This window comes from Oncorhynchus tshawytscha, linkage group LG12 (assembly GCF_018296145.1).
Source record: "Oncorhynchus tshawytscha isolate Ot180627B linkage group LG12, Otsh_v2.0, whole genome shotgun sequence".
Classification (NCBI taxonomy): domain Eukaryota; kingdom Metazoa; phylum Chordata; class Actinopteri; order Salmoniformes; family Salmonidae; genus Oncorhynchus; species Oncorhynchus tshawytscha.
In genome coordinates this window covers 9,293,475-9,316,692 of record NC_056440.1, presented here as the reverse complement: position 1 = coordinate 9,316,692, position 23,218 = coordinate 9,293,475, and the positions used below count along the sequence as shown (strand labels likewise).

Below are 23,218 nucleotides of genomic sequence, written 5' to 3'. Positions count from 1 at the left end.
AAGATCGAATCGTACTACACCGGCACCGACGCTCGTCGAATGTGGCAGGGCTTGCAAACTATGACAGACTACAAAGGGAAACACAGCCACGAGCTAAGCACAGCCGCGAGCTGCCCAGTGACACGAGCCTACCAGACGAGCTAAATAACTTCTATGCTCGCTTCGAGGCAAGTAACACTGAAACATGCATGAGAGCATCAGCTGTTCCGGACGACTGTGTGATCACGCTCTCCGCAGTCGATGTGAGTAAGACCTTTAAACAGGTCAACATTCACAAGGCCGCAGGGCCAGACGGATTACCAGGACGTGTACTCCGAGCATGTGCTGACAAACTGGCAAGTGTCTTCACTGACATTTTGAACCTCTCCCTGTCTGAGTCTGTAATACCAACATGTTTCAAGCAGACCACCATAGTCCCTGTGCCCAAGAAAACTAAAGTAACCTGCTGTCGTGTCTTTGCTATCATTAACTGAAGACTTACAGTTTTACGCGATTAGACTGATTAATCAGGTAACTAATTACTAGGAAGTCGGGGTACCAAGGAAAATATTCAGATTACAATGTTATCATTTCCTAAAATAACTTTTCAGATATTTTATCTGATCAATTAGTCTTCGAATGAATGAATTATTTACTTTACCTCACGTTAGTCTCATTCCAAACGTCGTAAATTGTTGGTTATCTGCACGAACCCAGTCTTCACTATGAGTCATCCATACATCAATTGTCTTAAATCATTTATTTATTACTAAGTAATTCACATAAATGCATAAACAAACAAACAAGGTAAATGTGCTTACAAGAAATGATAGAGTGACATTCATTCGTTTCGTTATAGAATGGATGTTTCGGCGGTTGTCGTTCTTCGCGTTCAATGATACCGAATTCCTAGCTGCAGACTAGTAATTAATATCAAAGACTTGTTCTTATTCTGTCGGTATCGATGGTCTGCAATCTTTAGCCATCTCGTAATTGAGATAAGCTCGGTCTGCTGATCGAAAACCTGAGTGGGGGTTTTATTCGGGAGGGCCGAAAAAGGGCTGTCCCAGGAGGCCTGACCCTAACTGGGCTCAGGGGTGGTCCTCTGATGTAGTTCAAATCAAAAGGGAATTGTATTTTCCTTCATTAAACAGTCCAAAATCATAGTACACAATTATACAAATGGTATCATACTCACTCATTCATCTTATACAACAATTAGATGTAAACCTCATATCTGAGGCTATTATATAAACAGCGTTATGGTATTGTGGCCACACCGTCTCCCATGAACTTCCCCAAGTTGTGACAAACAGACCAGTTCCTAGCTGGATTCTTCACCGATCTTTTATACTTTCTTCGGAACATGAAATTTGTTCGTACCTCAAGTTCTGTGAGGTGGAAGAAATTCCATTGTGCTCCATGAAAATCTACTTTCTCTATACTGTGTGTCCATGAGGAGATCCTCAGGAATTTACGACGTCTCTCTGACCACAACCTAGTTGATGGAGGCAAGGGGGAGGCAGGGAGAGGGGGATGGGGCTTGCTATAAACAAAGAGGCCAACGTCATGACACTGCCTAAATCACTACCGACCCGTAGCACTCACGTCTGTAGCCACGAAATGCTTTGAAAGGCTGGTCATGGCTCACATCAACACCATTATCCCAGAAACCCTAGACCCACTCCCATTTGCATACCGCACCAACAGATCCACAGATGATGCAGTCTCTATTGTACTCCACACTGCCCTTTCACACCTGGACAAAAGGAACACCTATGTTAACATTCTATTCATTGACTACGGCTCAGTGTTCAACACCATAGTTCCCTCAAAGCTCATAACTAAGCTAAGGACCCTGGGACTGAACACCTCCCTCTGGAACTGGATCCTGGACTTCCAGACGGGCCGCCCCCAGGTGGTAAGGGTAGGTAACAACACATCTGCCATGCTGATCATTCTCAACACAGGGGCCCCTCAGGGGTGCGTGTTCAGTCCCCTCCTGTACTCCCTGTTCACTCATGACTGCACGGCCAGGCACGACTCCAACACCATCATTAAGTTTGCTGATGACACAACAGCGGTAGGCCTGATCACTGACAACGTTGAGACAGCCTATAGGGAGGATGTCAGAGATGGATGATTGTGGACTACAGGAAAAGGAGGATCGACCACGCCCCCATTCTCATCGACGGGGCTGTATTGAAGCAGGTTGAGAGTTTCAAGTTCCTTGGCGTCCACATCACCAACAACCTAAATGGTCCAAGCACGCCAAGGCAGTCGTGAAGAGGGCACGACAAAACCTATTCCCTCTCTGGAGACTGAAAAGATGTGGCATGGGTCCTCAGATCCTCTAAAGGTTCTAGAGCTGCACCATCGAGAGCATCCTGACCAGATGCATCACTGCCTGGTATGGCAACTGCTCGGCCTCCGACCGCAAGACACTACAGAGGATAGTGCGTATGGCCCAGTACATCACCGGGGCCAAGCTTCCTGCCATCCAGGACCTCTATACCAGGCGGTGTCAGAGAAAGGCCCTAAAAATGTCTCTAGACTCCAGCCACCTTAGTCATAGACTGTTCTCTCTGCTACCGCACGGCAAACGGTACTGGAGCACCAAGTCTAGGTTCAAGAGGCTTCTAAACAGACTCCTGAACAGCTAATCAAATGGCCACCCAGACTATTTGCATTGCCCCCTCCCCCTTCTACGCTGCTGCTACTCTCTATTATTATCTATGCATAGTCACTTTAATAACCTACATGTGCATATTACCTCAATTACCTCGACACCAGTGCCCCCGCACATTGACTCTGTACCGGTACTCCCTGTATATAGCCTCCACATTGACTCTGTACCGGTACCCCCTGTATAAAGCCCCGCTATTGTTATATGCTGCTGCTCTTTAATTATTTGTTATTCTTGTCTCTTACTTCTTTGTAGGTATTTTCTTAAAACTACATTGTTGGTTAAGGGCTTGTAAGTAAGCATTTCACTGTAAGGGCTACACCTGTTGTATTCGGTGACAAATACAATTTGAACCAGTCTGAGCACTCTGGAGCAGGTTTTCATCAAGGATCTCTGTGTACTTTGCTCCGTTCATCTTTGCCTCGATCCTGACTAGTCTCCCAGTCCCTGCCGCTGAAAAACATCCCCACAGCATGATGCTACCACCACCACGCTTCACCGTAGGGATGGTGCCACGTTTCCTCCAGACATGACGCTTGGCATTCAGGCCAAAGTGTTCAATCTTGTTTTCATCAGACCAGGGAATATTGTTTATCATGGTCTGAGAGTCTTTAGGTGCCTTTTGGCAAACTCCAAGTGGGCTGTCATGTGCATTTCACTGAGGAGTGGCTTTTGTCTGGCCACCCTACCATAAAGGCCTGATTGGTGGAGTGCTGCAGAGATGGTTGTCCTTGTGGAAGGTTCTCTCATCTCCACAGAGGATCTCTGGAGCTCTGTCAGAGTGACCATCGGGTTCTTGGTCACCTCCCTGACCAAGGCCCTTCTCCCCCGATTGCTCAGTTTGGCGGGGAGGCCAGCTCTGGGAAGAGTCTTGGTGGTTCCAAAGTTCTTCCATTTAAGAATGATGGAGGCCACTGTCTTCTTGGGGACCTTCAATGCTGCAGAAATGTTTTGGTACCCTTCCCCAGATCTGTGCCTTGACACGATCCTGTCTCGCAGCTCTACGGACAATTCCTTTGACCTCAGCGCTTGTTTTTTTTCTGACATGCACTGTCAACAGTGGGACCTTATATAGACAGGTGTGTGCCTTTCCAAATCATGTCCAATCAATTGAATTTACCACAGAAGGACTCCAATCAAGTTATAGATGTCACGGCAGATTTCCTCCTCTTCCTCTGAAGAGGTGAAACAAGGATCGGACCAATACGCAGCGTGGTAGGTGTCCATGTTTTAATAGGGAAAACTGAACACAAATACAAAATAACAAAGTGAACTGGCAACGAAACAGTCCCGTGTGGCACAGACACAGGAAAGAACCACCCACAAAACCCAACACAAAACAGGCTACCTAAATATGGTTCCCAATCAGAGACAATGACTAACACCTGCCTCTGATTGAGAACCATATCAGGCCAAACATAGAAATGGGAAAACTAGACTCACAACATAGAATGCCCACTCAGCTCACGTCCTGACCAACACTAAAACAAAGAAAACACAAAAGAACTATGGTCAGAACGTGACAATAGAAACATCTCAAGGATGATCAATGGAAACAGGATGCACCTGAGGTCAATTGCAAGTCTCATAGGAAAGGGTCTGAATAGTTATGTAAATAAGGTATTTCTGTTTTTTAATTTTTTATAAATGTGCAAAAATGTCTAAAACCTGGTTTTGCTTTGTCGTTATGGGGTATTGTGTGTAGATTGCTGAGGACATTTTTTTCTTTAATCCATTTTCGAGTAAGGCTGTAATGTAACAAAATGTTGAAAAAGTCAAGGTGTCTGAATACTTTCCCGAAGGCAATGTATGTCAATTTTTCATAGAATTTAGATGTAATAATTTTTTGCATAATATTGATTTACATTGGGGACTGAAGACTGGAGCTCACTGTTTTCTGTCTTTAAAGTCTTTTTAATTACATTTTTAAATCATCACTGTATGTCTAATAAAATCACTGTGTTTATTTCATGAAAATAACTAAAAATGTATTGCCCTCAGTCTCCTTTTGCCGTTGAAATGCTCCGTCTGATCGTGTGGGCATGTTGATAAAAATGTTAATATATTTACAACCAAAGCTCTGATAGGATCATCGAGACTCTAAAGAGCCTACCCTGCTTAACCCTTCAAAGTAGAACGATACGTATTCCAATAAAAGATGTCTGGTCATTGGTCAGAATAATCAGATCAGATTGTGATGTCATGATTGGGCCAAAAACTCCCACTTGAACTGGCTGAAATTCCAGGCGTTATTTTTCAAATAGCTCTTACACAACAAGGGCATTGTCATAATTTGTTACTTTGACCTCATATAGTGGAAATATCATCCAACAAACAGGAAAATCACGCTTTGAACTGCACTGCCTATTTGACCTAAACATGTAGCACTGGGCAGTATGCTCAGTGGTGTTAGCAGTTGATGTTATTCTCCAATAACACAAACCCCAAAGCAAATCAGGGGGAGGAAAATAGGTTTTTTCAAATAGGACAAATCATGCTTGGAAGTAGATGGTCATTCTCCCCTGTCCTCAGTGATTCTCTCCAGTGATTCTCCCCTGAACTAGTTTTATAACCCAGCCCTAGCCTGTGGTTGACCAATTAGAAGTCCTTGCAGTACAACTGGGCCAAAGACCAAATAACAAGTATCCTGTTTCAGGCTCACTGTATAGACAAATTCCTCCCATGACTCTGAAACGTTGATCAATAATGCCCTTTTACAGAAATCCACTATTTCCATTGATTGTTAATTCTATTGACTTTTGACCTCTCGTACTCGAACTGACCTCTCGTTTATCTTCGACATATTCTTACAGTGGCATGTATTTATGGATACCAAGAGAAGCCAGGCTTCCCCAAAAAAATTGACCAAGAAAAAAAATAATAATAATAATTAATCTTCGGTCTCTTTGTGTTCCATAATTTTTCCTTCAATTCACAAGATGCTGAATGTACAGTATCTCACCAGGGGAAAGTATCCGAGCGAGCGAAACAGTTCCCCTCTGTCTCTATAAGTGTAGGCCATCTACAGTATCTGATGCTGTCTGTTCCAAATCAGTATGACATTATTGCCAGCCGTAGCATTGAATGCAAGAGAAGCCAGTGAGTATTTGACCTCCCTTGATTAAAACAAGTATGAAATAATAGCCAATCAGCATTCATGTAAACTGAGTGAGCTCAACTATGAATGGTCATGGCGCACCAAAAAAAAAGTGTCATGGAAAGCCAGTTTGGGTTTGGCTTCATTCCTAGCAAATTGCATCGAGAGCGTGCGTCATTGACAGAAACAACTTGAATTGTTGCATCTCGTTGTGTTAACGTCCTCCGTTGGCTAGCTAGCTAAAATTGGCCCTTTCCTAAATTAGCCATGGATGGAGATAGGGATTTGGACTTGTGGTTTTACTTAATTCTCCGTACAATGATTATAACGGTGATTCTAACGTTGATTCTGATCCAACCATTAATTAATACGTTGTGCCCCTGAGAGGCCTGCGAGGATGGAAGTTCAATATGTAGCTACATGTAGAAGGCTAATGTTAACTAGCTAACTTTGTCCATGAAAGGAAGTTAGGATAGCGAGCAAGCAATTTAGCCAGGTAGCCTAGGACAACATAAAATAAAAGCGTATATACTGTATGACAGAGTGATCGACCATTTCGTCAACACGAAAGAGAGGAGGATGGCATTGGCGTTTTCAACAATTTTTCTTACTTACACGAACACACACAGAAATCAGAACCATGGACAGCCTCGTCATATTTAGCTGACTTTGATTGGACTAAATAGTTTTTGGTATCTTTTAGCTGTCACTGTATTAGACTAAGCAGAGGTGATTTGATGATGTTGAAATGGTGATGGAATAGTGGAGGCAGCTCCTGTTTTCTCTGCGACTTGCGGTAACTTTCTGTGGTTCTGTATAAAAAAATTGTTAGCCGGTCCAAAAATGTTGGAAACATTCATTTCCTCGACCATGCTGAAGTTCATGTAACTGTTTGTTACATGCAATATGCTTTGTTCCTCTCCGGTTTTGTGATGAAACAAAGGTGTGGTTGAATTTATTCTGCCACTGAGTCTTCTTATTGTCTCGGCCTTTAAGCCTATGTATCACTGTCGCAAGGCATATGAACGAACAGGTTATAGAGCAAATAACGCAATAATCACGACACATAGGTTGTAATATGGCTTTTTTGGGGGTTCCACAGCAACAACAAAAAATTGTCTCTACTAATGTTTGTGTATGTATTCAGTTCCAGTATAAAGAAGTCTGAGGTAACAAGCGCCTCGGCTCGAACTCCTCCCACATAGAAGAGTGTTTTAACACACACACACACACACACACGTTTTGCTATCCTTGTGGGGACCTAAAGTTGATTTCCATTCAAAATCCTATTTTCTCTCACCCTAAATCTAACCCTAACCCTTAAACCTTAACTGTATTTCTAAACCTAACCCTAAACCTAACCCCTAAACCTAAAATATCAATTTTCCTTGTGGGGACAAAATCTAATTGTTTTACTATCTTTGTGAGGACCCAACCATTTCCTTCACAGCTCTACACCAGCCAGCTCTACACCAACATAACATAATACTGAGTCAATGTCTTTACCATTACAGTCAACTCATTGAAGGTTTTGAATAGGACTTACATTTAGAATTGATAAAAGCTCCATTGACCTGAGAGGCATGTTTTAAATGAAGTTCTGTTGGACAAGTCTGGTCGTTTTAGTGTGGCATCTGGCTAACTGTTGCTGAGCTAACTGTTGCTGAGCTAACTGTTGCTGAGCTAACTGTTGCTGAGCTAACTGTTGCTGAGCTAACTGTTGCTGAGCTAACTGTTGCTGAGCTAACTGTTGCTGAGCTAACTGTTGCTGAGCTAACTGTTGCTGAGCTAACTGTAGTTGATGAGCTAACTGTTGATGAGCTATTTATTGCGCTAACTGTTGATGAGCTAACTGTTGAGTTTACACTGTATGGTTATCTTCTGATCATCTATTGGTATCTTGGCTATATCTTGGTTTTGTCTGTGTTTTCCAGGTGGTTTATGAAGTAGCCTTTAACAGTGCCCGTGGAGGATACGTGGCCATTGATGACATCTCCTTCTCTCCAGAGTTCTGCCACACAGAGACAGGTGAGAGGGAACATTATTACTATGATCAACACAGTGTGGCGGAGAATCCTAGATAATCTTCACTGAGCATGCTTTTTAGTCCAGGACTACAGGCTTAATCTGTGTCTGGGAAACTGGCCCAGTGTGTTTCAGCAACAGTAGCTACTAGCTACATTACACCATCACCACAGAGCCCCGGAGTACCACATAGTCCCTACTCTACCGCCCAACCCATTCTCATTTTCCTCAAGTGTTCCAGACAACATGATTCATCAAAAGAGGTGGGAGAGAAGGGTGTGTGCCCTTTGAAGAAAAGGATTGGATTATGATTGGAACATTAACCGCGGATGTAAAAATGATCCTTCTTTTGATTCCACTATCCTCTGAAGTTGAACTAGTCTCTCTCTCTCTTTCTTCTCTTTCTGTATCTTTCTCGCTCTCCTTCTCTCTGTCCCCCAGTCTAAATTCCAGAGAGAACCTCTCAGTAGCCAGTGTTCTCTCACCCTCAGCAACATGTGTTGTAAGTCAGCCCTGGACTTAGGATACAGCATGGTACAAGTATTTTAAACACAGTTCTGATATCATAACCACATCAATACATACAATCTATAGCTTGTTTGTAATGTATGGACACTTTTTTTATGAAGTATCCTGCTGTGTCCTGAAAAGGACCTTGCAGCAGAAACATTGACAATTAAAGTTTCCATGTTGTCCCTTTTTTGTATTTCTAAAGCTCCCTAAGGTATCGTTTCTAAAGCTCCCTAAGGTATCGGTTCTAAAGCTCCCTAAGGTATCGGTTCTAAAGCTCCCTAAGGTATCGGTTCTAAAGCTCCCTAAGGTATCGGTTCTAAAGCTCCCTAAGGTATCGTTTCTACAGCTCCCTAAGGTATCGTTTCTACAGCTCCCTAAGATAGTGTCTACAGCTCCCTAAGGTATCGTTTCTAAAGCTCCCTAAGGTGTAGTATCATTTTCTAATGCTCCCTAAGGTGTAGTATAATTGTCTGAAGCTCCCTAAGGTATCGTTTCTAAAGCTCCCTAAGGTGTAGTATCATTTTCTAATGCTCCCTAAGGTGTAGTATAATTGTCTAAAGCTCCCTAAGGTATCGTTCTAAAGCTCCCTAACGTATCTTTCTAAAGCTCCCTGAGGTGTCTTTCTAAAGCTCCCTAAGGTGGAGTATCATTTTCTAAAGGTCCCTAAGGTGTATTATCATATTCTAAAGCTCCCCAAGGCGTATTATAATTTTCTAAAGCTCCCGAAGGTGTATTGTCATTTTCCAAAGCTCCTTAAGGTATCGTTTCTAAAGCTCCCTAAGGTACAGTTGAAGTCGGAAGCTTACATACACTTAGGTTGGAGTCATTTAAAACTAATTTTTCAACCATTCCACAAATTTCTTGTTAACAAACTATAGTTTTGGCAAGTTAGATAGGACTACTTTGCATGACACAAGTAATTTTTCCAACAACTGTTTAGACAGATTATTTAACTTATAATTCATTGTATCACAATTCCAGGGGGTCAGAAGTTTACATACACTAAGTTGACTGTGTCTTTAAACAGCTTGGAAGATGCCAGAAAATTTTGCCATGGCTTTAGAAGCTTCTGACAGGCCAATTGACATAATTTGAATCAACTGGAGGTGTACCTGTGGATGTATTAAGGCTTACCTTCTAACTCAGTGCCTCTGCTTGACATCATGGGAAAATCAAAAGAAAAGAGCCAAGACCTCAGAAAAATAAATTGTGGACCTCCACAAGTCTGGTTCATCCTTGAGAGCAATTTCCAAACTCCTGAAAGTACCACGTTCATCTATACAAACAATAGTACGCAAGTATAAACACCATGGAACCACGTTGCCACCATACCGCTCAGGAAGGAGACACGTTCTGCCTCCTAGAGATTAACGTACTTTGGTGCGAAAAGGGAAAATCAATCCCAGAACAACAGCAAAGGACCTTGTGAAGATACTGGAGGAAACAGGTACAAAAGTATCTATATCCACAGTAAAAACAAGTCCTATATCAACATAACCTGAAAGACCACTCAGCAAGGAAGAAGCCACTGCTCCAAAACCGCCATAATAAAGCCAGACTACGGTTTACAACTGCACATGGGGACAAAGATCATACTTTTTGGAGAAATGTCCTCTGGTCTGATGAAACAAAAATAGAACTGTTTGGCCATAATGACCATTATTATCTGTGGAGGAAAAAGGGGGAGGTTTGCAAGCTGAAGAACACCATCCCAACCGTGAGGCACAGGGGTGACAGCATCATGTTGTGGGGGTGCTTTGCTGCAGGAGGGACTGGTGCACTTCACAAAATACATGGCATCATGAGGGAGGAAAATTATGTGGCTATATTGAAGCAACATCTCAAGACATCAGTCAGGAAGTTAAAGCTTGGTCGCAAATGGGTCTTCCAAATGGACAATGACCCCAAGCATACTTCCAAAGTTGTGGCAAAAATGGCTTAAAGGACAACAAAGTCAAGGTATTGGACTGGCCATCACAAAGCCCTGACCTCAGTCCTATAGAAAATGTGTGGGCAGAACTGAAAATGTGTGTGCGAGCAAGGAGGCCTACAAACCTAATTCAGTTACACCAGCTCTGTCAGGAGGAATGGGCCAAAGCTTGTGGAAGGCTACCCGAAACATTTGACCCAAGTGAAACAATTTAAAGGCAATGCTACCAAATACTAATTGAGTGAATGTAAACTTCTGGCCCACATGATTTAATGAAAAGACGGAAAAACACAAAGTACACTGAAACTAACTAGACGACCGTGACTGCTAATGAAACACTGTGCTAACAAGCAACATAACATAGACAATAACCCACAAACCACAATATAAAACAGGCTACCTAAATATGGTTCCCAATCAGAGACAATGACAATCACCTGCCACTGATTGAGAACCATATCAGGCCAAAACACAGAAATAGACAAACTAGACATACAACAGAATGCCCACTCATATCACACCCTGACCAAACAAAACATAGAAACAAACAACGCAAATAATGGTCAGAGTGTGACATTCTTAAAATAAAGTGGTGATCATAATTTACCTAAGAACGGCAATTTTTTGATAGGATTATATGTCAGGAATTGTGAAAAACTGTTTTTAAATGTATTTGGCTAAGGTGTATGTAAACTTCCGACTTCAACTGTATATTATCATTTTCCAAAGCTTCCTAAGGTATAGTATCATTTTCTAAAGCTCCCTAAGGTATCATTGTCTAAAGCTCCCTAAGGTGTAGTTTCTAAAGCTCCCTAAGGTATCATTTTCTAAAGCTCCCTAAGGTGTAGTTTCTAAAGCTCCCTAAGGTATCATTTTCTAAAGCTCCCTAAGGTATCATTTTCTAAAGCTCCCTAAGGAATCATTTTCTAAAGCTCCCTAAGGAATCATTTTCTAAAGCTCCCTAAGGTATCATTTTCTAAAGCTCCCTAAGGTATCATTTTCTAAAGCTCCCTAAGGAATCATTTTCTAAAGCTCCCTAAGGTATCATTTTCTAAAGCTCCCTAAGGTATCATTTTCTAATGCTCCCTAAGGTATCATTTTCTAAAGCTCCCTAAGGTATCATTTTCTAAAGCTCCCTAAGGTATCGTTTTCTAAAGCTCCCTAAGGTATCATTTTCTAAAGCTCCCTAAGGTATCGTTTTCTAAAGCTCCCTAAGGTATCGTTTTCTAAAGCTCCCTAAGGTATCGTTTTCTAAAGCTCCCTAAGGTGTAGTATCATTTTCTAAAGTGACCGTAGCTGGCAACATTTGTTCAATGGCCTGTTTTTGTCCTTGGTCTAGATCATTTGGAATGGTTCAAACCCATGGAATTAAGTGGTACCACTGTTCACTTCTACCCTCATGGAATGACTACAGTGTGACAGCTGCTTGCTTTGTTTCAGAGCCTGTGGTTGACCCGTCCATAGCTAACTGTGACTTTGAGGAGGGTCTGTGTCAGTACTACCAGGAAAGAGTGGAGAGCAAGGTGTGGAACAGAGTATCAGTGAAGCCCAATGCCTACAGAATAGGAGATCACACCACAGGGACTGGTGAGTTACACAACTCTTATGGACGCGTCCCAAATGACACCCTGTTCCCCATTATAGTAGACTACTTTTGACCAGTGTCCATAGGGCCTTGGCCAAAGGTTGTGCACTCTATAGGGAATTGGTTGCTATTTGGGATGCACCTTATAACGCCTAACATAAAGCCTGTAAGACTTGTCACAAGCATTCATGAGCCCTTTATGTTTTATCGTAGGGCTGAATCCTAACATCCGCTGAAGTCGTATTTGAACTTATGTTTCCCATTAACATCGATACATAACTAAGTGAAAAATGTACTTGGAAGTTATGTTTCGCCCCATAATGATTGTGACTAAATAAGAGGTATTTAGAGTCAGTTGGAAATCAAATCTAATTTATTCATCGCATGCGCTGAATACAACAGGTGTAGACTTTACCATGAAATGCTTACAAACGAGACTGACTGAGTTAACAAGTAAGAAATTAGCAAATAAAAAAATAAAATAGTAACACATAAAAAATAAACACATTAAAATAACAATAAGGAGGCTATATACAAGGAGTAGCAATACCGACCCATTGTGTAGGGTTATGAGGTAGTTGAGGTAATATGAACATGTAAGTAGGGGTTAAAGTGATGTCCTGTATAGAGAGACGTAACATATCAAATCCTAAATCTCCCCTCCAGGCTCGTTCCTCCTGGCGAACACACGATTCACGTCGCGGCCGGGTTACGTGGGTCGTCTCCACGGTCCTTTCCTCCCCGGCAACCATAAGTACTGTCTGCGTTTCCACTACGCCCTTCACGGCTTCAGGAAAGTGGAAAACGCTCTGGTTCTCTACATCTACGACCAGCACAACGTGGCTCAGGAGAAGGTCTGGAGCCTGGCTGATACCACCAGAGATGTCTGGACAGGGGTGGACCTCACATATATGAAGCCCATGGTTACCAAGGTAACAACGCATACACAGAAGGGAGGGAGGGATAATAGTTTCGTTTTTTTCTCTGCGATAGCCGGGTAATATCTGTGTCTTTCTCCCAGGTAGTGTTCGTCAGCATCTGTAAAAACTTCTGGGACTGTGGCCAAGTGGCTCTCGATGACATCACAGTGACCATTGGGGACTGTAGAATCACAGCAGGTAAGACAGCAGGGCCTGGGCGTGTATACGTCAGGTCTTTGATCTTGCCATTATGTCAAGGACACTGCACATGGGATTGAATCCTGCCTTGTGATATCCACTGCACATGGGATTGAATCCTGCCTTGTGATATCCACTGCACATGGGATTGAATCCTGCCTTGTGGTATCCACTGCACATGGGATTGAATCCTGCCTTGTGGTATCCACTGCACATGCAACTATGAACTATTTCTCCCATTGACATCAATACTTCTAAACAGAACTGAAACAGAGAGGTACCCAGTGTCTAGGGTCATCTGATTAACAGATCTGGATGTTCTCCATTGTTGAGTTTTGTAGAAGTAAACAGTCTATTTCTAAGTTTAAGTTGGTGTTCTTCTCTAGCCGTGCTTGCCAAGCCCAAAGCTCTTTAGTTTCCATCCAAAGTGACGTGTTTATTAAAACACTTGACTATTTATGTTAGCTCCGCTGGCTCAGAGAGCTAGTTTGGCTAGGTTACATATCCAAACGTAGTCCTATTTTTATTTATTTAACCTTTATTTACCCAGGCAAGTCAGTTAAGAACAAATTCTTATTTACAATGACGGCCTACCCCGGCCAAGCTCTAACCTGGACGACGTTGGGTCCAATTGTGCGCCGCACTATGGGATTCCTAATCACGACCGGTTGTGATACAGCCTGGAATCGAACTGGGGTCTGTAGTGACGCCTTTAGCACTGAGATGCCTTAGACCGCTGTGCCACTCGGGAGCCACTCTAGGTGTGTGCTACTTAACAGTGGCATCCTGCTACTCTGGTAGCAGTCCAGGACTTGATGTTGTAGTTTAGCCAGGTATCCCTCACTACATAACCTGATCTGAAGAAGTGTCACAGGCTGGATGTGATCTTGGGTCCCCCACTGGAGAAACCAACATCTTAACTTAAGGAAATTCCCTCTTGGGCCAAGGGCTGACACTGATTATAAAGTTGCAGGCAGGTCTACCTCGCAAGCAGGGTTATCCTGGCCCTGGCCTTGCTCAAGCCAGAGTAGCTAGTAGCATGAGAAAATATTTCAAGCTGAAATAAAATCAACTACAACTCTCCTCTTTTCCTCCTACACAGGCCCCGGCTGTGGATATGTGGTTTTTGATGCCAGCTGCTGGGAGACTGGGCTGGGTCCTTCAGTTAAACTCTTACTATTTATAAGCTCTTAGGCTGCGTTTACACAGGCAGCCCAATTCGGATCTTTTACCACTAATTGGTCTTTTGACCAATCAGATCAAGTCCTTTGCCCATAACAGTAAACGCAGCCTTAGACGATCAGCCATTGTGGAAAACATCTGGTCTCTCCGTCTATGGTGGTATATGGTAATTACATGGGCAGTGACGACTTCTTTGCTTTGACAGCAGTTCCTCTGTGCCATTTGGACTTCGTTCTCATGCCGCTGTGGTGAAAACTATGAGGCCTTCGGAACGGTTTAGATGGGATGTGATAATATTACTGCCAACCTTTCAAAGACTATCACAAATGAATTGTCTTTGATTGTAATTATAATTTATTTCACATATGCATAACAGAAATACATTTCAAAGCACTTGTAAAGGTTTTGTTGTAATGTTGTCATTCTTAAAACTATTAAGACAACAGTTATCTTCAATGCGGCAATGTATTTAAATTATTTTAGTCCCAGAGTAAACTGCCATTCAGCAGGGCTGCGATTATGTTGCTAATGACTTTCATACCTGCTGCTGCTGCTGATTCTGCTGCTGATGACCCTGGTAGTGAAGAGCAATGGAGAAATACAGCCAACCCACGCAGACATCATTTCAACATCTAGTTTTGATTTACATTTGGTTGTGTAACGGTTTTCGTCGTCGGGTGAGGAGTCGGAACAAAGCGCAGCGTGGGAAGTGTTCGCGTTTTTTTTTTTATTGAACTGAACACTAATACAAAATAACAAGAGACAAAATGAAACCCGAAACAGTCCCGTAAGGTGCAAACACTAAACAGAAAATAACTACCCACAAAACCCATGTGGGGAAAAAGCTACCTAAGTATGGTTCCCAATCAGAGACAACGATAGACCGCTGTCCCTGATTGAGAACCATACCCGGCCAAAACAAAGAAATACAAAAACATAGAAAAAGTAACATAGAATGCCCACCCAAATCACACCGTGACCAAACCAAAATAGAGACGTAAAAAGCTCTAAGGTCAGGGCGTGACAGGTTGAGATGTCGACTCACATGAATTCAACGTGAAATATATATTTTTTACCATGTCATTGGATTTAGGTTAAAAGTTGGGTGAAAAAAATACTAAATTCCTTTACCTTGATGACTTTTTGCAAATCCAATTAGTTTTCCACGTTGATTCAATGTCATCAGATATAATTCTTGTTGTTGAAATTACGTGGAGACAATGTTGATGCAACCGGTTCTTGCCCAGTGGGAAAGGAGTTATTCTTTATCTCGTTATGAAATCACATGTCATCATTCAAACATCACTGCCAACCTCCAGGGAGTCCGAACACTGTTGATTACCATGTATCTACATTTAATCAAGCTTTGCTGTCAGATTCCTTAAACAGCTGTGTGTGTGTGTGTGTGTGTGTGTGTGTGTGTGTGTGTGTGTGTGTGTGTGTGTGTGTGTGTGTGTGTGTTCCAGGGCCGCTGAGACCCCTGCCTGGCCAGTGTAACTTTGAGACAGGGGACTGTGGCTATAGCCAGGAGAAGGAGACAGACAAAGGGGATTGGCTCCGGGTGCGAGGGCAAACCCCCACCTCCTACACCGGGCCCCGAGGAGACCACACTACAGGGGTGGGTGAGTCACCAGTTCATTCATTCATCCATTCACCCAGCATCAGTTATACACACACACACGTAATGCCGATGATATGCTGTACTGTATGTCAGCAACGTGTTTGTATGACCCCTGATATCTTCCTCCTCCTGACTGTTTACATTCCACCACTAACCTGTCATATCTCATATCTCTCTTCAGGGTACTTCATGTATGTCGAGGCTTCTCTGATGCGTCCTGGTCACACAGCCCGTCTGCTGTCTTCTGACCTGAGGGGCTCCGCGGGGCCACAGTGTCTGGTCTTCTACTACCACATGTACGGCTCTGGCACCGGCTTGCTGAGCGTACTCCTGCGCCGCGGCGATAGCGAGCAGGACACGTTGCTATGGAGACGTCGCGGCGAGCAGAGCATCTCCTGGATGAGGGCAACGGTGGACTACGAGTGTGACCGCAGACACCAGGTAGAGAGACACACAGTGACAGAGAGACACACAGAGTGACAGAGAGACACACAGAGACAGAGAGACACAGAGTGACGGAGAGACACACAGAGTGACGGAGAGACACACAGAGTGACGGAGAGACACACAGAGTGACGGAGAGACACACAGAGTGACGGAGAGACACACAGAGTGACGGAGAGACACACAGAGTGACGGAGAGACACACAGAGTGACGGAGAGACACACAGAGTGACGGAGAGACACAGAGAGTGACAGAGAGACGCACACAGTGACAGAGAGACACACACAGTGACAGAAAGACACACAGAGAGACACACACAGAGACAGAGAGACACACAGAAACAGAGAGACACACAGAGACAGAGAGACAGAGAGACACAGAGAGACAGAGAGACACAGAGAGACAGAGAGACACACAGAGACAGAGAGACACACAGAGACAGAGAGACAGAGAGACACACAGAGACAGAGAGACACACAGAGACAGAGAGACACACAGAGACAGAGAGACACACAGAGACAGAGAGACACACAGAGACAGAGACACACAGAGTGACTGAGAGACACACACAGAGACAGAGAGACGCACACAGAGACAGAGAGACACACAGAGAGACACACAGAGACACACAGAGACACAGAGACACACAGACAGAGAGACAGAGAGACACACAGAGAGAGAGAGACACACAGAGACAGAGAGACACACAGAGACAGAGAGACACAGAGAGACGGAGAGACAGACTGTGGATGGAAACGGGGTTTAAACTGGATGGAAACTGGGTTTAAACTGTGGATGGAAACTGGGTTTAAACTGTGGATGGAAACTGGGTTTAAACTGTGGACAAAACAGGGTTTGTGATGATGGTTTTCTTTGCCTTTCTTTCCAGATTATATTCGAAGCGATCCGAGGACCATCAATAAGAAGTGATATCGCTATTGATGACATTGTGTTTAAAAAAGGACCGTGCACAGCAGGTAGGTTCTCTGGCCAGGCCGTCATTGTAAATAAGAATTAGTTCTTAATTGACTCGCCTGAATAGATAAAGGTAAAAAAAAGAAAGGGGGGGGGGATCAGAACTTGAGAACACACATTACACAGTTTACACATTATACTCTATCTGGGGAAACTTCAACCAGTTTAGTATGACATCATAATGACAGGCTAAATCAGCAGCAAAGTTGTACTCTGATACTGTAATCACTGAGCTATTTCTGTTTTGTGATAGAATAGCTTAATGCTGTGTAGACAGGGGCTGGTGTGGTCTGTACAGCACGTGCTAGAATAGCTTAATGCTGTGTAGACAGGGGCTGGTGTGGTCTGTACAGTACAGCACGTGATAGAATAGCTTAATGCTGTGTAGACAGGGACTGGTGTGGTCTGTACAGTACGTGCTAGAATAGCTTAATGCTGTGTAGACAGGGGCTGGTGTGGTCTGTACAGCACGTGATAGAATAGCTTAATGCTGTGTAGACAGGGACTGGTGTGGTCTGTACAGCACGTGATAGAATAGCTTAATGCTGTGTAGACAGGGACTGGTGTGGTCTGTACAGCACGTGATAGAATAGCTTAATGCTGTGTAGACAGGGGCTGGTGTGGTCTGTACAGCACATGATAGAATAGCTTAATGCTGTGTAGACAGGGACTGGTGTGGTCTGTACAGCACGTGATAGAATAGCTTAATGCTGTGTAGACAGGGACTGGTGTGGTCTGTACAGCACATGATAGAATGGCTTAATGCTGTGTAGACAGGGACTGGTGTGGTCTGTACAGCACGTGATAGAATAGCTTAATGCTGTGTAGACAGGGGCTGGTGTGGTCTGTACAGCACATGATAGAATAGCTTAATGCTGTGTAGACGGGCTGGTGTGGTCTGTACAGCACGTGATAGAATAGCTTAATGCTGTGTAGACAGGGACTGGTGTGGTCTGTACAGCACGTGATAGAATAGCTTAATGCTGTGTAGACAGGGACTGGTGTGGTCTGTACAGCACGTGATAGAATAGCTTAATGCTGTGTAGACAGGGACTGGTGTGGTCTGTACAGCACGTGATAGAATAGCTTAATGCTGTGTAGACAGGGGCTGGTGTGGTCTGTACAGCACGTGATAGAATAGCTTAATGCTGTGTAGACAGGGACTGGTGTGGTCTGTACAGCACGTGATAGAATAGCTTAATGCTGTGTAGACAGGGACTGGTGTGGTCTGTACAGCACGTGATAGAATAGCTTAATGCTGTGTAGACAGGGACTGGTGTGGTCTGTACAGCACGTGATAGAATAGCTTAATGCTGTGTAGACAGGGACTGGTGTGGTCTGTACAGCACGTGATAGAATAGCTTAATGCTGTGTAGACAGGGACTGGTGTGGTCTGTACAGCACGTGATAGAATAGCTTAATGCTGTGTAGACAGGGACTGGTGTGGTCTGTACAGCACGTGATAGAATAGCTTAATGCTGTGTAGACAGGGACTGGTGTGGTCTGTACAGCACGTGATAGAATAGCTTAATGCTGTGTAGACAGGGACTGGTGTGGTCTGTACAGCACGTGATAGAATAGCTTAATGCTGTGTAGACAGGGACTGGTGTGGTCTGTACAGCACGTGATAGAATAGCTTAATGCTGTGTAGACAGGGGCTGGTGTGGTCTGTACAGCACGTGATAGAATAGCTTAATGCTGTGTAGACAGGGACTGGTGTGGTCTGTACAGCACGTGCTAGAATAGCTTAATGCTGTGTAGACAGGGACTGGTGTGGTCTGTACAGCACGTGATAGAATAGCTTAATGCTGTGTAGACAGGGACTGGTGTGGTCTGTACAGCACGTGATAGAATAGCTTAATGCTGTGTAGACAGGGACTGGTGTGGTCTGTACAGCACGTGATAGAATAGCTTAATGCTGTGTAGACAGGGACTGGTGTGGTCTGTACAGCACGTGATAGAATAGCTTAATGCTGTGTAGACAGGGACTGGTGTGGTCTGTACAGCACGTGATAGAATAGCTTAATGCTGTGTAGACAGGGACTGGTGTGGTCTGTACAGCACGTGATAGAATAGCTTAATGCTGTGTAGACAGGGACTGGTGTGGTCTGTACAGCACGTGCTAGAATAGCTTAATGCTGTGTAGACAGGGACTGGTGTGGTCTGTACAGCACGTGATAGAATAGCTTAATGCTGTGTAGACAGGGACTGGTGTGGTCTGTACAGCACGTGATAGAATAGCTTAATGCTGTGTAGACAGGGACTGGTGTGGTCTGTGATAGAATAGCTTAATGCTGTGTAGACAGGGACTGGTGTGGTCTGTACAGCACGTGATAGAATAGCTTAATGCTGTGTAGACAGGGACTGGTGTGGTCTGTACAGCACGTGATAGAATAGCTTAATGCTGTGTAGACAGGGACTGGTGTGGTCTGTACAGCACGTGATAGAATAGCTTAATGCTGTGTAGACAGGGACTGGTGTGGTCTGTACAGCACGTGATAGAATAGCTTAATGCTGTGTAGACAGGGACTGGTGTGGTCTGCTAGAATAGCTTAATGCTGTGTAGACAGGGACTGGTGTGGTCTGTACAGCACGTGATAGAATAGCTTAATGCTGTGTAGACAGGGACTGGTGTGGTCTGTACAGCACGTGCTAGAATAGCTTAATGCTGTGTAGACACTGGGGGCTGGTGTGGTCTGTACAGCACGTGATAGAATAGCTTAATGCTGTGTAGACAGGGACTGGTGTGGTCTGTACAGCACGTGATAGAATAGCTTAATGCTGTGTAGACAGGGACTGGTGTGGTCTGTACAGCACGTGATAGAATAGCTTAATGCTGTGTAGACAGGGACTGGTGTGGTCTGTACAGCACGTGATAGAATAGCTTAATGCTGTGTAGACAGGGACTGGTGTGGTCTGTACAGCACGTGATAGAATAGCTTAATGCTGTGTAGACAGGGACTGGTGTGGTCTGTACAGCACGTGATAGAATAGCTTAATGCTGTGTAGACAGGGACTGGTGTGGTCTGTACAGCACGTGATAGAATAGCTTAATGCTGTGTAGACAGGGACTGGTGTGGTCTGTACAGCACGTGCTAGAATAGCTTAATGCTGTGTAGACAGGGACTGGTGTGGTCTGTACAGCACGTGATAGAATAGCTTAATGCTGTGTAGACAGGGACTGGTGTGGTCTGTACAGCACGTGCTAGAATAGCTTAATGCTGTGTAGACAGGGGCTGGTGTGGTCTGTACAGCACGTGATAGAATAGCTTAATGCTGTGTAGACAGGGACTGGTGTGGTCTGTACAGCACGTGATAGAATAGCTTAATGCTGTGTAGACAGGGACTGGTGTGGTCTGTACAGCACGTGATAGAATAGCTTAATGCTGTGTAGACAGGGACTGGTGTGGTCTGTACAGCACGTGATAGAATAGCTTAATGCTGTGTAGACAGGGACTGGTGTGGTCTGTACAGCACGTGCTAGAATAGCTTAATGCTGTGTAGACAGGGGCTGGTGTGGTCTGTACAGCACGTGATAGAATAGCTTAATGCTGTGTAGACAGGGACTGGTGTGGTCTGTACAGCACGTGATAGAATAGCTTAATGCTGTGTAGACAGGGACTGGTGTGGTCTGTACAGTACGTGATAGAATAGCTTAATGCTGTGTAGACAGGGACTGGTGTGGTCTGTACAGTACGTGATAGAATAGCTTAATGCTGTGTAGACAGGGACTGGTGTGGTCTGTACAGCACGTGCTAGACGGTATCATGTCTAATCACGGTTCAGTAGCTCAGTATAATAACCTCTTTCACACAGTGCAGTACAGCATCCTACCACAGGACCTCAGTCAGAATAGAGACAGTTCTCTATACATAGAAATATGAAGTATAGAATACACAGTTCCCTGTACATAGACTTATCAGGTATAGAAAAGACAATTCTCTGTACATAGAAATATGATGTATAGAATACACAGTTCCCTGTACATAGACTTATCAGGTATAGAAAAGACAGTTCTCTATACATAGAAATATGATGTATAGAATACACAATTCCCTGTACATAGACTTATCAGGTATAGAAAAGACAGTTCTCTGTACATAGAAATATGATGTATAGAATACACAGTTCCCTGTACATAGACTTATCAGGTATAGAAAAGACAATTCTCTGTACATAGAAATATGATGTATAGAATACACAGTTCCCTGTACATAGACTTATCAGGTATAGAAAAGACCGTTCTTTATACATAGAAATATGAATAGAATCATCTGGTCCCCAGGTTACTCCATGAGAGGCGGCTGGGGACCAGATATACAATAGATAAGACACTAGGGATCAATTCCAATTTAATTTGAAATTCCCCTTTTTTTTCTTTCTCATGAAGTGGAGAATTGACATGGAATTAAATTAAATATTTTTACATTTCCCAGTTAATGGAATTAATGAACATAGTATAAAAAATGTACTATAAGATTGGTAAGATTGGTTTTGAATCATTGCAACGTGTATTGCTATATTTCCAGTACACTTAAGTTGTCTGAACAGTGGCATGATCCGCCTGAAAGCCTGAGGGAATTGAATTCAAATTGGAGTTCGCAGAATTGTTGGGGATAATATTGAATTGGGAATTGAATTCTTCGAATTGACCTAACATTGGAATTAAGAGGAATTTAATTATTTCTGAATTCAAAGACTGACCTAGAATTATTATTGAATTAAATTGAATACAGGGAGAGAGAATTGAATTCGAATATAATTTGTGGAATTGACCCCAATCATGATAGACACTGATACAGGAGGCTGCTGAGTGGAAACGGGCTCATAATAATGTCCGGAACGGAGCAAATGGAATGGCATCAAATTCATAGAAACCACTTGTTTGTTGCATTTGAAACCATTCCACAGATTCCGCTCCAGTCATTACCACGAGCCCGTCCTCCCCAATTAAGGTGCCACCAACCTCCTGTGGATGAATGTTAATGATTCTAATTTCTCTTCTAGATCCTGGAGACACAATTCCATATTCCGGCTTTTCAGAAAACTTCAACGAGATTGAGTACTGAGGGAAACACTGGATTGTCTGTGTGTCTGTGTGTGATAGAAGACTGGGTGGGGACAATGGTGAGAGATTGTGTGTACGGGAGTAACTCCTGCAAGACCATTTACCTAGAGTAGAGACATGCTAAGTGCCAGTCATTAGTTTTCCCACTGTTTCTTCTTCTTGTACAAGGTAGGACAAAATGTAGGCTTACAGACCTTTGTACAGTCAAAACTCTTTTTTTTTTTAGAAAATCATTCAATATGTTCAAACGTAATATTTTCTGGATTTATGTCAATTTATTCTTACTCCCCTCGATTTATGTATTGTCAGTGCAGAAATATGTTGTTGGATTGTTTTAAAAACGCAACATTTTTACTGCACAGTTCATGTCTGACCCCTAGTGGTGGAAGATCATAACTGCAGAGAATTCACACGTCTCTATTCTGTCAAAAATAATACATGAATAGTCTGTATACAAATGCAATAGTAAATATTCGACTAAACTTGTAAAGCACTGACCCACCTGTATATCGAATGTGTATCTAATATTTACACGATGCATTGCAAATGATATCTAACTCCTCACTGTGACAAAGGATTTGTGTCCAGCTTTAGGTCTGAAGTCAGAAGATAACCAGCGATTCATATATCAAAGTCTACTGGGATAGGCTACTCTTCTCTTTCTCAGGTTTCTTACTTTTCTTTTCTAAACATGTTTTCCTACGTAGGGCTATGTTATGCTGAAGTTTAGTATGTAAATGATGCTCTACAAATAAACAAATAAACATAAATGCAGACACATTATTTGTTTTAATAGAACCTAGAACATTTGTCAGGGAAATTGTGTGACCAGATCAGTATTACTGTCTGATTGACAGTCAAATCAAATAGAAGCGGTTGATACCCTCACCTGGGAAGAACTAAGGCAGGAGTGACCAACTCATTCCATGGAGGGCCTAGTGTCTGCTGGATTTTAGTTTTCTTTCAATTAAGTCCTAGACAACCAGGTGAGGGG

At 43.2% G+C, this 23,218-nt stretch overlaps 1 protein-coding gene across 1 annotated transcript in view; it reads left to right on the top strand.

Moving 5' to 3' along the window:
• mamdc2a (MAM domain containing 2a) overlaps positions 1-23,002 on the top strand; it is a 58,954-nt gene extending 35,952 nt beyond the window's left edge. Inside the window, exons 7-14 of the mRNA XM_042331300.1 lie at positions 7,697-7,790; positions 11,671-11,817; positions 12,482-12,747; positions 12,837-12,933; positions 15,582-15,737; positions 15,918-16,177; positions 17,071-17,158; positions 22,164-23,002. Coding sequence (XP_042187234.1) covers positions 7,697-7,790; positions 11,671-11,817; positions 12,482-12,747; positions 12,837-12,933; positions 15,582-15,737; positions 15,918-16,177; positions 17,071-17,158; positions 22,164-22,225 — 1,170 coding nt within the window. The 3' untranslated portion in view covers positions 22,226-23,002. The remainder of the gene's footprint in view (positions 1-7,696; positions 7,791-11,670; positions 11,818-12,481; positions 12,748-12,836; positions 12,934-15,581; positions 15,738-15,917; positions 16,178-17,070; positions 17,159-22,163) is intronic.
• Positions 23,003-23,218: the final 216 nt, after the last annotated feature.